The sequence below is a fragment of the Cryptomeria japonica genome, chromosome 4 (assembly GCF_030272615.1).
Source record: "Cryptomeria japonica chromosome 4, Sugi_1.0, whole genome shotgun sequence".
NCBI classification, from domain to species: Eukaryota; Viridiplantae; Streptophyta; class Pinopsida; order Cupressales; family Cupressaceae; genus Cryptomeria; species Cryptomeria japonica.
Genome location: NC_081408.1, coordinates 670,267,446 through 670,284,334, shown reverse-complemented (window position 1 = coordinate 670,284,334; position 16,889 = coordinate 670,267,446). Strand labels below are relative to the sequence as shown.

The 16,889-nt window shown below is 33.1% G+C and overlaps 1 protein-coding gene across 1 annotated transcript; it reads left to right on the top strand.

Moving 5' to 3' along the window:
- The first annotated feature begins 1,485 nt into the window (after positions 1 to 1,485).
- On the top strand, positions 1,486 to 7,254 carry LOC131042715 (disease resistance protein RPV1). Its single transcript, XM_057976042.2, has 5 exons — positions 1,486 to 2,253; positions 3,786 to 4,878; positions 4,967 to 5,275; positions 5,438 to 6,649; positions 6,735 to 7,254. Exons 1-5 carry the CDS (start codon positions 1,724 to 1,726, stop codon positions 7,215 to 7,217), a joined length of 3,627 nt encoding a protein of 1,208 aa, XP_057832025.2. The 5' UTR covers positions 1,486 to 1,723; the 3' UTR covers positions 7,218 to 7,254.
- The last annotated feature ends 9,635 nt before the right edge of the window (positions 7,255 to 16,889 follow it).

The window sequence follows — 16,889 nt, the reverse complement described above, 5'->3', positions numbered from 1 at the left end:
TAATATTTGATTAATGTGTTTGGATGATCAAGTGATCCTGAGAAGGAAGATCTAAACGGTGTAATATTTGTATCAAGGAAATGATCAAATGAAAATCAACTAAAATTGAAAGGTTTTAGTGTTTGTATATTCTTTGTTATATTCATCTCCATCCACCACCAACAAGTGGTATCAAATCCCTGGTGAAGACGAAAACAACTGGTATCAAATCCCTGGTGAAGAGGAAATGGAAGGGATTGCTCTTTTGGTCCTAAAAAGAGCAGATTTCAGCGCTCAGAGATAATTATTGATATACTTAGCTTTTCTTTTGGCCTGAAAAGTGTGGATTTGAGTGCAACTTTGGCCGCGGGTCAAATATTACTAACGTTAAGTTCTGCCTAGATGAAAAAGGCAGTTTGCATAAAACTTCGGCCGAGGGGAGAAAAAAAATTTGTTGCCCCCTTGGCTGAGCAATAAGAAATTGACAAATTTAGCTCTTGTTGGCCAAGAAAAAAGTGGTTTTGAGTTTAATTTTGGCTAAGCGGCAAAGAATAATGGATTAGGTCTAACAAAGTAAAAATATGGATTTCAATGCAACTTCGACTGTGTGCTAAATCTCGTTAGATTTTGCTCAGAAAACCCTGCAAAAGGCCTATCGAATGCAATCTTGGCTTATATTTATTCTATTTTATTATATTTTTTAATTAAATTGAAAATCAAAATATAATTATTTTTTAAGTTTTTATTTAATTAATAAATAGAAAAAAAATACACTCCACATACAATTTGATTACTAAATAGACGTTATTAAGAGCTATGGGTTTCGATTAAAAAGTATATTCTAATTTGGATCATCTTTTCTTTAGAAGTTATCATTATGTCTCATTAAAGTAGTTTTGTTGTTAAGGTTGTGGATATGATGATGAGGAATTTTTCTTTTAACAAGAGAATAGGTAACTTGATTTATAGAAAATGACAGTAATAACATGAATTATATTATTATTGATATCAGATTTTCACAATTCATAATTATGATTGCTATTGTTTTTGAATTGAAGTGTGTAAATTTTTGTATCAATTTTTACATCATACTCCATGATCCATCATCAAAATACTGTCTGATGATAGATCATGACCTGTGATCTAAAACATTGATACAAAATACTTACACACAATCTAATCTAGAAACAATGACTATTTACTATTTCTTTTCACCATTTTTTCTCATGAGATAAAACCTGTCAACTAATAAAAATAAAATCCGACCCTCTTTATTTCAGTTGAAAATAATATATCACCAATCTCCAAGAAATTAAAGTCGTCTGTTAACAAATTCTCGGCCACAGCCAATAAATTTATCCAGAGACAAATATCCTAAGGAAAATTCTTATCAGCTAGCTGTAAATGCCCGTCCCTCTCCCTGTTACGTTTCGTGTTGGTAATACCTATTCCTCTTTCTGCTAAAGACTGCTTCCTTACCATTGTAAATAGACTTCTCAAAATTTGTGTGAGTGGGGTCTCTTATCCGTTATCCTTGTGCTCTCTCCACACATATTTCTACTACCATTCTTTATTTGACTTGAGCACATTACCTACTCATACAGGTTATTTCTACCATTTCACTCTATTTGCTTGCAGACTTACCATTCATTGTCTTCTATCTTTCCTCCCTCTGTTTTACATATTCTCTGATGATTGATCTGCCTCTTATCAATTACTCTCCCCTTTCGTTCATTTCCCTCCCATGGCAACGCCCAATGAGAGTAGCAACGCCTTTGAGGAAGTTGTGCCGAAATTTTCATCATCTTCAAAACCAAGGAAAAGGGTGCCCTGCGATATATTCATAAATCATCGTGGCCCTGACACCAAGCACACACTGGCCACCTCTATCTACCATACCCTGAAACCTATGGGACTTGAAGTTTTCTTAGATGATCTGGAGCTTGAACTGGGCGATTTTATACCATCTGAAATACAAGATGCCATGACTAATTCTTTCCTTCATATTGCCATAATTTCGCCCAAATATGCAGAATCTCCCTGGTGTTTAGCCGAATTATCATTTGCGCTCAAATCAGGCAAGAAAATTATTCCTGTCTTCTACAAAGTTGATCCCAGTGATATTCGCTGGATTGCCAAAGGAAAAGGAGTCTACAGTGATGCATTTTCCATGCATGAGGAAAGCGGCAGATACAGTTCAGCAAAACTAGAAGATTGGAAATTGGCGCTGCAAAACGTTACATATGTTACTGGCTACATTGTTAAAGAGAATGAGTAAGTATCCTATACCCTCTTCTAGTTTACTTTAGGGTTTCCAGTGTTGTATTATCATAATTTTGTTTCTTTTATTGGTTTGATGTTATTTTATGCTTAGTGGTTTGTTGGTTCTTTAGGTTTTGATTTTAGAGATTCGATGTTATTTTATGTTTAGTGGTTTGTTGTAATGTCCCCTTTCCGGTTGTCTTAGAAAGTTGGGACAATTACCCAATTCTGTCTTCTTATTCTATCCAGTAATTGCAATTAGAATAAGTAAAGACATCACACAAGATATCAGTTGCCAATTCTGCCATAGATATATGAATATGTACAAGATTGATATTGAATGAATAGAAGTGTCTGGTATATACGGATGGAAATGAGCTAAATGATTTGATTGTTACTTGTTACGATATTGGGCCTTCGGCCTTACTATCTGAGTATTGGTTGTGAAGGTGTAGAGGAATGATTGCTTGCTGGAATTATTCTATGTATTTTAATAGTTTCCAAAGCATTATCCTGATATGTACTATTGGACTATACACGTCCAGAACCACCGGCTCAGTTCTTCAAATTACGGTATAAGGAAATAAGATTTTTTTGTGCATTCTGAAGTGAGATCGAGAGACTCTTTATATCTTTTGAATGGGTCTGCCTATTCATAATTGTCTTCCTTTATGCTGATTACACCCTTTCATGACAAATCATGATCGTCGACTTAATATATATTAATTGTTGTATGACATATTATCTTTATTATCAAGTCTCTTCATAACAGGTAACAATTAGATGGTAGTAGATAGCGGTTTGAATGATTACTGCCACCTTAATCATTGATAACTAATTATATTCTTCTTAAGTCGACATTGCTTAACAATGTCGATCTCTGTTTGCTAAGGTGTATGATGCAAGCCAAGATTACTTTCGTCCCTCATATTATCTTTCTCTCTTGAATGGGGACATGACATTTGTTGATACTTTTATGTTTAGATTTAAGAGACATGTTTTCTAGAGTTAATAAAAATAGTTAGATTCTATTGAATATTTAAAAATATATTATTTTTACTTTTATGATAGGTGAGATTAGTAGTCTAATTGATTATTATAAATAATTTCAAGTTTTCTTTTGTTTTATTATCATAATTTTGTCTTCTTCTTCTCTTCTTTTAATAAGTTTGATTTTATTTTATGCATAGTAGTTTGTTGGTTCTTTTATCTTTAGATTTTAAGGTTGTGATTAATAGAGTTAGTAAAAATAGTTGAATTTTTATAAAATATTTAAAAATATATTAATTATATTTTTATGATAAATGAAATTAGAAGTCTAATAGGTTATATATAATTATCTAGTTTCAGGTTTTAATCTGTGTTTTTCTTAATTTTAATTGAGACAGCAAAAACATTGCTTGTATGCAAAATGTGTCACTATTTTTATTTTTAAACACACCCATTTGTCTTTTAATTAATTAATACTATGCTTAATCAATTTTATTCATTTAATTAAAAAAAATCTAATTTGGATTTACCCTTTTTAATGTTTTTTTGTTTAGTGATGAAGAGAAAGAGAAGTTGTTGAAGGCTATTAAAGATTATATAGAGAAGTACTCTCAAAAGATGCCATTACTGGTGGCCAATTATCCTATGGGTCTTGATGAAATATTACAAGACTTTGAAAGAAATACATTTGACTCTTTTAAAAGTAAAAAAATTGTGGGGATTGTTGGGATGGGTGGATGTGGTAAAACTACACTAGCAAAAGAATATTACAATAGGACTAGATTCTCCATATATAAATGCAGTTTTATTCATAATGTCCGGGATGGGTCAAATAAAGATTTGCATAACAAGCAAAAAAAGATGCTACAAGATCTTGGTTTCAATGATGCAGAAAAAGTTGATAATGTAGAAATGGGAAAAGCAATTTTAGCAAAGCATTTGAGTTCCGTTCAAGTGTTTATCATTTTAGATGATATAGATCATCAAGATCAACTAGAGTCTCTATTGCCAATAAAAGATAGTCTTCAACAAGGAAGTGTGATTGTTGTCACAAGTAGAGAATCTGGGATTCTAACATCATGGGGAATCTCCTCCATTTACAAGATGAAAGAATTAAATCCCAAACATGCCATGAGACTATTTTGTTGGCATGCTTTCGAACAACCGACTCCAATAAATAGATTTGAAAATCTTGTACAAAAGTTTTTAAAAGTCTCCAAAGGATTGCCCTTATCCCTTAAGATATTAGGAGGTCTAGTTCATGGAATGCCCCAAGATTATTGGGATTCTCAATTAAACAAGGTTTCCAGAGTGTTGCCCAAAGACATAAAAAGCATACTAAAAGTTAGCTTTGATGCACTAGATAAGGAAGAAAAAGAGATATTTTTAGATATATCTTGTTTCTTTATAGGAATGCCCGAAAAGTTGGCCGTCACAGTGTGGGATGGGTCTGGATGGAGTGGGTTGCATAGTTTGACAATACTGAAGAACAAGTGTCTGGTTGAGCTCGATGAGCGGAATTGCATTGTTATGCATGATCATCTGAGAGATTTGGGGAAAGAAATTGTATTGGAAAAAGAACTTGATAAATCTCCGTACCGTCTTTGGTCACCTCAGCAAATTCGCGACATTGAAATAGAGGGGCAGGTGAGCTTAACATCTTGTTTGTTTTTTGGCATGGAAATGTTGTTGTTACGCTAATTGTGTTTATAATCTTGCTGCTTTCTTTGTGTAGGAAGGCGCGCTGATTCGGGGGATTAGGGGGATTCGAGCAGAAACAGGTGAATTTTATGAAGAATGTATGGAGCTTGTGGAGCATGTGAGAAGATCACACAAAAGGTTTAAGCGGCAATTAGAAATCATGGTTGTCGAAAACAACTATTTTACAGAAGAATTAGCTACACTATCAGCAGGCCTTCTCTGGCTGAGATGGGTTGACTTTCCGCACACAGCTCTTCCGCCATGGCTTCCGTTGAAAAAGTTAAGAGTTTTAGAGCTTCATGGTGCTGCCAAATTAGAACAACTGTGGAGCGAGACTGCCGATGTAAGTATCTTAAATTTGGCTTTTGGTTTGAATGGTATATTTTAAGTTCTGATTTGTTACGATGATTAATCTATTGAAAAAATTAGTATGATTTGATTTTATATGAATCGCTTAAACAAATCAGAGGTGTGTTGTTTAAACTTGCTACAAATGTGGGTGCAGCCTCCTGTGCAGTTGAGAGAGCTGATTATCTCTGATACCCAAAGATTCCTGAGATTTCCGAGCTCGATAGGACGTCTACAGGATTTGAAAAAGATATCAGTGTGGGGTATCCCATGGAGTATCGAAGATCTACCAGAAGAGTTTTGTGGGCTCCAATCGCTGGAGCACCTGGAGTTGAGCGGATGTGAGAAGCTTAAGTCACTGCCTAGCAAGTTCGGCAATTTGAAAAACCTGCGGCATCTGAGTTTGAGTGGTGCTGCGTTCATGATGTTGCCAGCTTCATTCAAGCAACTCATAAATTTGCAATACATTTATTTATATGGTTGCTTCAAGCTCACCTTGCAGCCGGACATTCTTGAAAATATGACAAAGCTGGAGGCTATTAATGTTTTTGGATGTGAATTGCAGAGGTTGCCATCTCAAATCACAAATCAGGGATCACTCAAAAATCTGGAAGTGGGTTCGGCAAGCTTAATGGAATTGCCAAATAACATTGGTCAACTGAGCAAACTGGAAGAGCTGATAATAAGAAGCAGTTCATTGAAAACTTTACCATCTTCTATTGGGAATTTGTACTCCTTGACCATTCTTGAAATTTGTTCTTCTAAGTTGGAATCCTTACCAGAAGCACTTACGCAGCTTACTAGCCTTCATAGTCTAAATATTCGGGAGTGCCCCCTAAAAGAATTGGATATCCTCTCGGGTTCCTTTTCTTCTTCGTTGTGCAGCCTTAGATTTATAAATTTGCAAGAGACTCTTGTGTCGAGAATATCAATTTCTGAACAATGTTGCCCCAGCCTGGAATCTCTATCACTTAGGGAAAATCACCGGTTAGTAGAGATAGATAGCTTGCCGATATCAGTGAAGGCCATAGTTTTGAGAAATTGTGAAAAGCTGAAAAGCATAAGCGGTGTTTGTGGCCTGGTCAATCTTGAGGAGCTGGTTTTGAAATACTGTGGGGAGGAATTACAAGAGCTTCCAAATTTTGAAGAACTTGTCTCACTCAAAGAATTTGAAATCACAGATTCTGCTGAACAGCTGAAGATTATAGAAGGCTTCGAATATTGCAGGTCATTGGAGACATTGATAGCATACACTTGGTGGAAGGTACCAGTTATAAAAAGTCTGGAGAATATGGAGAGTTTGAGAAGAGTAGAACTCTTAGCATGGAATGACATATCGTCATTAGAACCTTGCCTTCAAACTATTAAGGTAACAAACAGTACTTATTATCTACACTAACTTATCATGTAATAAGTGTTTGAATCGGTTTATTGTGATGTAATGATTTTTGCAGAAATGGCCATCAGAATGTATAATATGTGCAAAGGCAGGGAGTGGTGTGGAGGCAGCTCTGAAGTCATTCAGCTTCCCGGGTCTCACTTTATTTGACTCATGCAAATGGAAGGGGAAGAACATTCAACTGACGTTGAAATGTGGGCACAGACATTCCAACAACGCGGCAGCAATGTTTTGCTTTGTTATAAATTCCATTTCCCATTACACCCATTTATGCTTGTGGGGTTTGGCTGCGCCGCCAATGGTGGTGAAACCAGGGAAATGGGTATGGATAGGTGTTTTCACACAATCTTCTCCTTTAGGAAGGAACGAGGAATTTTTGCTAGATAAATGGGGTTACAATGTACCAGATGACGAAGACGGGGGTACTGAAGAAGATATGGGAATGTTAATGATGGGCGAGGAAGAAAGGGTTGTGGAAGCTTTCTACCAATTACTACAATATTTGGGAAAATTATGTGACAGGAGTATGAATCTATGATAATTATAATACATTATTAAATAATAGATTTTTAATATTGTAGTTTATATAAATTTAGTTATTTTATATGTATTAGTATTGAGTGTAATTTATTTTTTAAAATTTTAAAGTAAATCTAAATATAAGTTTATGGAAGGTTGATTACAAATCATAAGATCATTCCTTTCTATTTGAGTTGGGATGTGTAAATATAAATGCTACACTAATAATCATCTTGAATGATAATTGTGTTCTATGAGCATAAAAAAGTTACTAGGATTGTCATTGAGCTCTTATACTAGTCAATATTTCAAACTATGTTTCAATAAACTACAATGAATGAATGCATGCACTCAAGACATACTAAAATTTCTCTTGAATGATGAGTTCAAATGAAAGATTAAATTGCATACATCCTTGTAGATGGTAAAACAACAAAGCCAAGCCCCCTAAAATATTTTGAGTTTCAGGCTCTCCAATGGTCACATCTTACGATGGAACATGACTTGTTGAGTTGAATAAAAATCTAACCTAGTTACTATTATATGAAATATATTGTAGCTTGATTTTATAGTTTTGATGGTGGTGGTGGTGGTGGTGGTGGTGGGGTGTGTGTGTGTGTGTGTGTGTGTGAGAGAGAGAGAGAGAGAGAGAGAGAGAGAGAGATGGTTGCCTTTATCCAATTAGGCTACAAAGTCAAAGTCATTCTCAAGATATGATGTAGAGAATCCTTGAAAGAACCTCTCAAAGGTTTTATAATACATGTGTAGACTAACTATGTGTACAAATTGATTCTTTAAACAAACATAAATGAAGGAACTCATTACAATTATAGGTAATAGATTAAAACAAACAAAGACATTTAACATAAATAATTTATTTTCAAAATATTTTTTAAGTGTTTGCTTGCATATAGTCTTATATGGAAACACGTGATATTTGTCAAAATCTACCCTCTCTATGGTATCTTGGCATTGTCAATAGAGGCTTCTCATGTCTACAAAAAAAAAATCTCTCTTCTTAGACAATCCTAATATAATAGAAAAATATAGCTCTTACAAAGTACTTCATGGTGTTGTAGTCTCCACAACACATCCTTATTCTTATAGAGTTGGGACCCTTTTATTCATTTGTCATTCCTAGTTCCCAATTATAATCTTGGCTAAAATCCTCATTTACATCTAGTTAAATTTCTTCCAAACCTCTACCGTTGGCTAGTTCATTGCATATTAATCACATTCATTTGTGCTTGTAATTATCCTCTAAGGGATCTAAACATATTGGTTGCACTTTAGCACCATGTGCATGATGATGTCACCATGGCATGCATGCATGCATGTTTCTAAGTATGATTACTATAGTAGATGTCTCCCTTGTGTAATTTTGCTAAATTAACTTTCATAATGCTTGTTCTTTACATATCACATTCAATTGTGATTGCATTTATATTTTTGGCCTCTTAAGGTACATTGACCATAAGTTTAGGGATTTAGGTTACACATGTAATTAGTAATTTTGGTTTTTAAACCCTTAAGAAATGTTTGCATTTGTTTAGAATGTCAGGTTGGCTAAATAATTATTTATAAATAATGTCATAATTTTTATAAATCGGTCATGACACAAATTTTAAATATACATTTTCTTTTTTTAGAATAATATTAGATATATTTTACATGCTTATCAATAATATTGGTGCTTAAACCCTTAAGCTATGCTTGTAATTAATATAAAATTCATATTAATTTGTCTTTCTTACTTTCTAGATAATACCTTGACTTTGTTGAATCGATATTAGTACTCAAAATCTAAATCTACATTTTCTTTTTCAAAATAGTATTGAATTTATTTTATAAGCTTTTCACTTTTAATTATTTGAAAAAGTGGTTACCATTCATTATTTGGATTTTATTTTGTTTTATTTTTACATTGAAAAACATAGTTAATAGTATATACTTTATTCTAAATATATTAAACCGAGAGAGGCATGAACCTTTGATAACCATGAAACCAGCAAGTGACAAAAACCAAGGGCTCGCAAGGGGGTGAGACCCCAAGACCAGAATGCCTACTGCCGAAGAGGAACAAACACTAGTAAGCATCTAACATAATTAACAAAACCCAAAAACCAAACTAGCAGAACCAGCTGACCAAAAACCAAAACAAGACACACCCCCATCGAAGGCACAAATCAATGGCCTACTTGGTGGGGGAAAACACTAGCTTACGATCTTGGCTGATTTATTTGTCTTTTTTTTCTGAAAAATAGAGCTTCCTATTAGAACCTTTCCCAGAGGATATGGTCGAGGAATCTGGGATCATCTTCACATTGGACACATACGGCTCCAGCCCAATGGTAGTGGAGGACTCCAAATGGCACCACTTTTTTGCTCGCCTCCTAATGATTTCATCTTGTATGTCTTGGAGAGAAGCAAATTTTTTCTGTCATCTCCATGTTCTGAGTAAACATATTCTCCATTTTTCTTTTCATGGAGTCTTCATTATCATGCAGCACCTCAACCACTTCCACCAAATCCTTTGTGTCATTACCTTGGTTTATTTTCTCATTAAGCTCCTTCACTATCTTCTCCATACCCTCCCACTTTTCAACCATTTCAACAAATTTACCCGCCACCATCCAAGCACCTTGGTTCTTATCATCCATATCCCAACTCGAGGCTCTAGTGTCTACTTCAATGAGGGTGTCGAGTCTATTGATTTTATTCTTTTCCACCTTGAATTTTCTCATACCAATGGATGTTAGGTTCATGTTTATTGAGCCCCTAAAACAATTTATTCACATTGGCTGCACAAAGGGGAAATTCCTTCCTAATCAAAGCATTAACAAGAGAAGAATGAGGAGAGCTAGGGGGGAGGGGAGGGGGGGTAGAAACATTGCTCAGAAAGTTTTCAGGGGTCCATTCCAATCTAGTGAACCATTAAGAAGTTGTCTCCTTCATATCTTCATCAATAATTACTGGCTTGAAGACATTAAGTAGCCACGGTCCATAATTGTATGGTGAATGTCAGCTTCTAGATTTGACTGTGTGTGCTTTTTTTTTGTTATCAATTTTTCGAATCATACTCTATGATTCATCATCAAGATAAGCTAGAAAAGAGAATAAGTGTGAATTGCAGACCAAAACCAACTTAAAAAGTGTAGGGGGTTGCTAGGAAGGAGGGGAGGGACAACCGCAAGGATCAAGAGATTGGAAAGAATAATAATAAAAGACAAAAAAGAAAGAAAATAAGAAAGACTAATAAATTGAAAGGAGAAATAATAATAAAGACACAACATATAAGTAAACAAACAAACAAACAAAAAGAATTTAAAAAATAATAAAAAGTAAAATAAATGTATATGTATATGTATACGTGTGTACATGTACACACACAGATATATATATGTATATGTATATGTATATGTATACGTGTGTACATGTACACACACAGATATATATGTATATGTATACAGAGAGAGAGAGAGAGAGAGAGAGAGAGAGAGAGAGAGAGAGAGAGAGAGAGAGAGAGAGAGAGATGTGTGTGTGTGTGTGTACACACACACACACACACACACACACACACACACACACACATATATATATATGTATGTATATGTATGTATATGTATATATATGTATATACATGTATATATACATATATATACATGTATATATATATATATGTATATATATATATATATGTATATATATATATATATATATATATATATATATGTATATATATGTGTATATATATATATATATGTATGTATGTATGTATATATAAATATAAATATACACACACACACACACACACACACACACACACACACACACACACACACACACACACACACACACATATATATACACACATATATACATATACATATATATACATATATACATACACACACACACACACACACACACACACACACACACACACATATATATATACATATACATATACATATATATATATGCATACACATATATATCTATATATACATGTATATATATATATACATATATATACATACATCTATATATACATGTATATATACATACATATATATACATGTATATATACATACATATATATGTATGTATATGTATATGTATATGTATATGTATATATATGTATATGTATATGTATATATATGTATATGTATATGTATATGTCTATATGTGTGTGTGTATGTGTGTGTGTGTGTATAAATAGATACATACATATATATACATATATACATACATGTGTGTGTGTGTGTGTGTGTGTAAATACATAGCTAGCTAGATTATCCTCAACCACTTTCTCCTAAAGAGCATCATTCTCTTTGAATTAAATCACCTCCAATAGTCACTACAATAAAACCAAAGCCAAGGGTTGAGGCTGAATTACACAAACCAAGATTAGAAAAAGAACAATTTAGGGTGATATTAGAAACATCGCTTTCCCTTCTTTTAAAAATGTAATTCTACTTTATGAAATGATTGATGTATGTCGTGGACAAGATACAAAGAAAAAAAGGTGATTTTCAATTCTTTAGGACTCATATATTTTAATATCTTCTTTAATCATGACATGAATATCTATGGGAAATTCATGTTGATCAATCCAGATTTTAATACCCTAAGAGAAAGCTCCCAGGTTGGCTACCATGTCCTAAGTCTTGTTTCCTTCTCTAAGGATATGTTTATACATCGTGTGGTCTAATTTAGTACTGACACCTTGACACATTGAAATGATATCCACCAGCTACTAGCCTACTTTTGTTGTGCCTTATAACATCATAATAATATTCTTAGAATCACCTTTGATGATTAACTTTCATCCTTTATTTTTGGAAATTATGGCAATGCTATGAAATATTATCATCGCCTCAAACATGTTAGAGGTTTGGATACCAATATTGGCCATGTAGGCCACCACCACTTTGCCTTTCGAGTTTCTGATGACGTCACCCCTCCCGCCTGACTCGAGTTCACTTTAGAGGACCCATTGAAGTTTAAATTCAACCAACCAAGATTGGGGGGACCATTTAATTATATTTCTAAACCAAACGGGAGGGTAATTAAAATTAGACATGACATCCACCAACTCCCAATTTTTGGCCACACACCAGGCTAAATGCGAAGAGGGGTGGGAATGCCTATTATTATTGGGCTTTCATGTTCTCATTAACTTTATTAATGATCACATTGGTCAAGACCAGCCAATGACACTTGCAAACCCTTAAAACTATATTATTATGTTCTTTTCATAAGCTCCATCCCATATAGAGAAAGGCTTTCCACCAAAACCCTCAGATGAGGGGATGATTAGAAGGCAGAGTCCAAGTAGTAGAGGCCATCTTGGGGCATCGATGCCACACCTAGGGAGTAGAAAAGGTACTAGTGATATTTTGCATAACCTACCAAGAATAAATACAATGGAACAAAAGATGGTTGATGTTTTCCTCTGCTTCTTTACAAAGAACACATTTATTCACCATATGGAATCCCCTCTTTTGAAGATTTTCAAAGGTTAGGATCTTCCTATGAAATATTGTCACCAAAAAAATAGATCTTGGTGGTAGTTTAAGAACTCTACATTGATAACCAATTAAAAATGGGTTGCATGGAAGGAAAAATGATCTTAAAACCAAATTTAACAGAGTAATGGTCATCCTTACAATGAGCCCAAACTAGGTTATCATCAACCTCTCCCTAAAAAACCTCAAAGTGTTGAGAATCCTAAGAAATTCCATAGAAATCGTCCTGAGAGGGGGAGAAAACTCCCCGGCATAGAATCTTCAAATAGGTGGGAAGGTGCCAGGAAACCAATAGTAAAATAAGAAGACCCCAAATCTATCAACCAGAGCATTCTCAATAGCCATGAAAATCGGGTGAAACTCCATGGGGGAAACCAAAACCCAAGGTTCTTTCCAGAATCTAATGTGTCTCTCATTCCCAACCTGCCAAAGCAAACCTTACTTTGTTACTTTTAAATAAGTTTAATGTCTTTATATTTATAAAATAAATATTGGGTTTAAATGTTTTTCTTCTTTTTTTCCCTCCATTTTCACTATAAGTCTTTCCTTTGAGTGTAATTACTATACAAAAATTATTTTTAATAAATCAAAGCTTTATCTTCTTCAATAAAAAAAAACTTGTCCATTACAATATAATGGATGTTTTTAAAGATAAGGTGTATTTTTTAAAAAGTTTTATAAAGAATCTCATTTTCTTATCTTTTTCTTTTCTAGTTATAATTAGGAGCTAAAACTTTTCTTGTATGCAAATGTGTCATTATTTTTATTTTTAAACACGCCCATTTGTCTTTAAATTGATTAAAACTATGCTTAATCAATTTTATTCATTTTTATTAAAAAAATCTAATTTGGATTACCATTTTGTGTTTTTGTTTAGTGATGAAGGGAAAGAGAATTTGTTGAAGGATATTAAAGATTGCATGCAGAGGCACTCTCAAAATATTTCATTACCGGTGGCCAATTATTATATGGATCTTGATGAAATATTACAAGACTTTGAAATAAATGCATTTGACTCTTCTAAAAGTTAAAAAACTATCGGAATTGTCAAGATGGGTGGATGTGGTAAAACTACACTAGAAAAAGAATACTACAATAAGACAAGATTCTCCATCTATAAATGTAGTTTTATTCACAATGTGAAATGTGGGTCAAATAAACATCTACATAACTAGCAAAAAATGATGTTACAAGATTTTGGATTCAATGATGTAGAAAAAGTTGATAATGTAGAGATGGGGAAAGCAACTTTAGCAAATCATTTGACATTTGTTCAAGTGTTTATCATTTTAGATTATATAGATCATCAAGATCAGCTAAAGTCTCTATTGTCAATAAAAGACAATCTTCAAAAAGGCAATGTGATTGTTGTCACAAGTCGAGAATATAGGATTCTAGCATCATGGTCAATCTCCTCTATTTACAAGATGGAAGAATTAAATCCCAAACATACCATATATTTAACGCACCCAACAATGCAGCTAGTCATGTTTCTAGCTCTAAAACAACATGATCTACTCATCTCATGCATTACTACTCAACACAACACAAAATTAATTTAATCAGTATACTCAAGTTTGATCTCTATATTTATGTAACCCAAGAAGTTTGAATCTTAAATGTCAATAATAAGAGGTCTATAAGTTGTATTAAAAATATCTACAAAATTAAGAGGATTCAACATGATTTGGTATTTAGATATACTCTTCAAAATGAAAACCTGAAAAAAAAACATTCTTAAAATTTTGAACTACATTATATTTACTATAACTACCATATGTAAATGGGTTCAAGATAATATTAGAGAAGGTTGCAAAGAAATCAAGGATGGGGAAGTTAGCGTCTTCAAGTTCAGTAAGATTTGAAATGGCTTTTGATTGATAGTTGTTGTGGGTGGACACTAAGTTCATTGTTGTGTTGAAGCATACTACTCCAGACTATAAATAACTTGGTAACAATCAAGGGGTATGTTATTTGATACCAGAAAATTCCTTCTACCACAAGATTATATAGCTCTGTGAGTTGTAGTTTCATCTATGTTATAACACACTTGACAAACTTCTTTGTTCCCTATACACATCCACAACTCATAACCCTCGGTTACATATTTTATAAAATTACATTTGAACTTGAATAATACTTGTAAAACATGATGAGTTTGGTGATGTTTATTCTTATCACTATGCTAACATTTGTAGCAGCATAATCATTTCCATTCAAAGTAAGAAGTACTATCAAGTGCTTTAGATGGTGAGAATCATATTGTAATGCCCTGCCAGGAAACCCCTAAGGGTTTAAGTTAAAAACACTCAAATAGAGTGTAAATATATATTTTTTTTAATAATATTAATAGTTATGAGCGTTAATAATAAGTTACAACATTAAGATATTTTGGAGTTATCTAAACTTAGATAACACAGCGGAAGGCTAAACGAACCTAAGGAGTCTCCCAACGCGATTACATAACCTTACACCTAACTCAACTTGCGTCAATAGATCTAATAAGCCGGATAACTTAATTACAAGATAATGCATATGACATGGTTATATATATGTTCAATGATTTGACATCTTATAATTTTAGGAAGCGTTCATTTACTTTGGGTGGTTAGGAGGTCATTGTGAGGTTATTTACTCAATGCACATTATCACCTATTTAATTTAAGAGACCTCCCTTAAGGTTCAATGTGATAACTATAACAAAGTTCATTCATTTGGGTTTTAAGATAACCACCCACATTTGATGTTTTTCTTAAATATTAAAAGTATGGTTAATAAGATGAGACACATTCATTAAGGATTAAACTACAATTAATAGAGTGAGGTCCCTTCATTTGATTTCATTCATAGCCAACTAATGAGTTGTAGTTCTTTTATGAAAGGTAAAATGTGAGTAGCCATAGAATTTAGTGAAGTTTTAAGAATGCTAATAGATGGCTAAATTCATTAAGGTGAAAATGTATTAGGACACATGAGAGCATCCCTTAATTAAAATATAGTTAGCAAGATGATAATCATCATTTCAAGATTAGAATATAAGTTCATAGTGACGTTCTTCCATTAGGATTAAAATACAATTATCTTGTTGCATATCACTCTTTTTGGTAAATGAAGTTAATATGAAAGGATACATTTACCAAGATTAAGATATAAACAACTATACGAATACTTCCCTTTTCAGTTCAATTTTAGCAACATAAAGAGAATTCTTTTATAAGGGTTATAATTATGGATAACTAGTTGAGTTCACCCATTTATAAAATTAATCTGATAAAGATTATTTGTTAAGATTATAACATAAATAACTAAATAGATCCATCCAATATAGTGACATATAACTAACATGACGATGCTCATTAACTAAGATAAAAAGGTAAATACCTATATGAGGTTCATCTTTTGAATTTCAATTTAGGATTTATAACATTAATACTAACTTTGTTACCCATGCACATTCAATCAATTTACCAACTTTTATCAAGCTAAAACATTAATGGTATCCTATGAGCTTCTTTCCACCATTATTTCCTTTAATTATCATAATTCAAATACTTTGCCATAATCATAATTACAATGTTTTATGAACCGGATTACTACATTTACCAAGATGATTAATTTTATGCACTTTGATTTAAATTCATTAAATTTCCACCATACACTTATACAAGATAACAACCATACATGATAACTTAAAGTATGAAACAAAGGAAGCTAAAACATCGCATAACACAAAATATGATCTCGGAGTTCACCCCTAAAGGGCTACATCTCTGGGTCTGCTCAACTGCAAGACCCCTCTGGCATTTAATATAGTTAAGATTACATAATTTACACATCTTTTACAATCCTGCCTTTTAGGCGATCACAACCATAATACAAATGACCACTTCGGTCAGTAAATACATATCTACAAGTTTTCCAACCTAGTTCACATAAATGTAAGCATCTCTCGTCCAGGTATATTACTTAATCCTTAGATAAACATCATTGACATATTGGTCTAAGACTATACACTAGTACCCCGCTCTAGCAACACAACTATACCCTAATTCAAGAAAATATACTTTGAAAGGAGACTTTGAAATGAAAGAAAACGCTCCCCATCGTTTTATAAATTTCTTGCGTATATATATGAAGCAAGCATACGTAAATCTCAATTT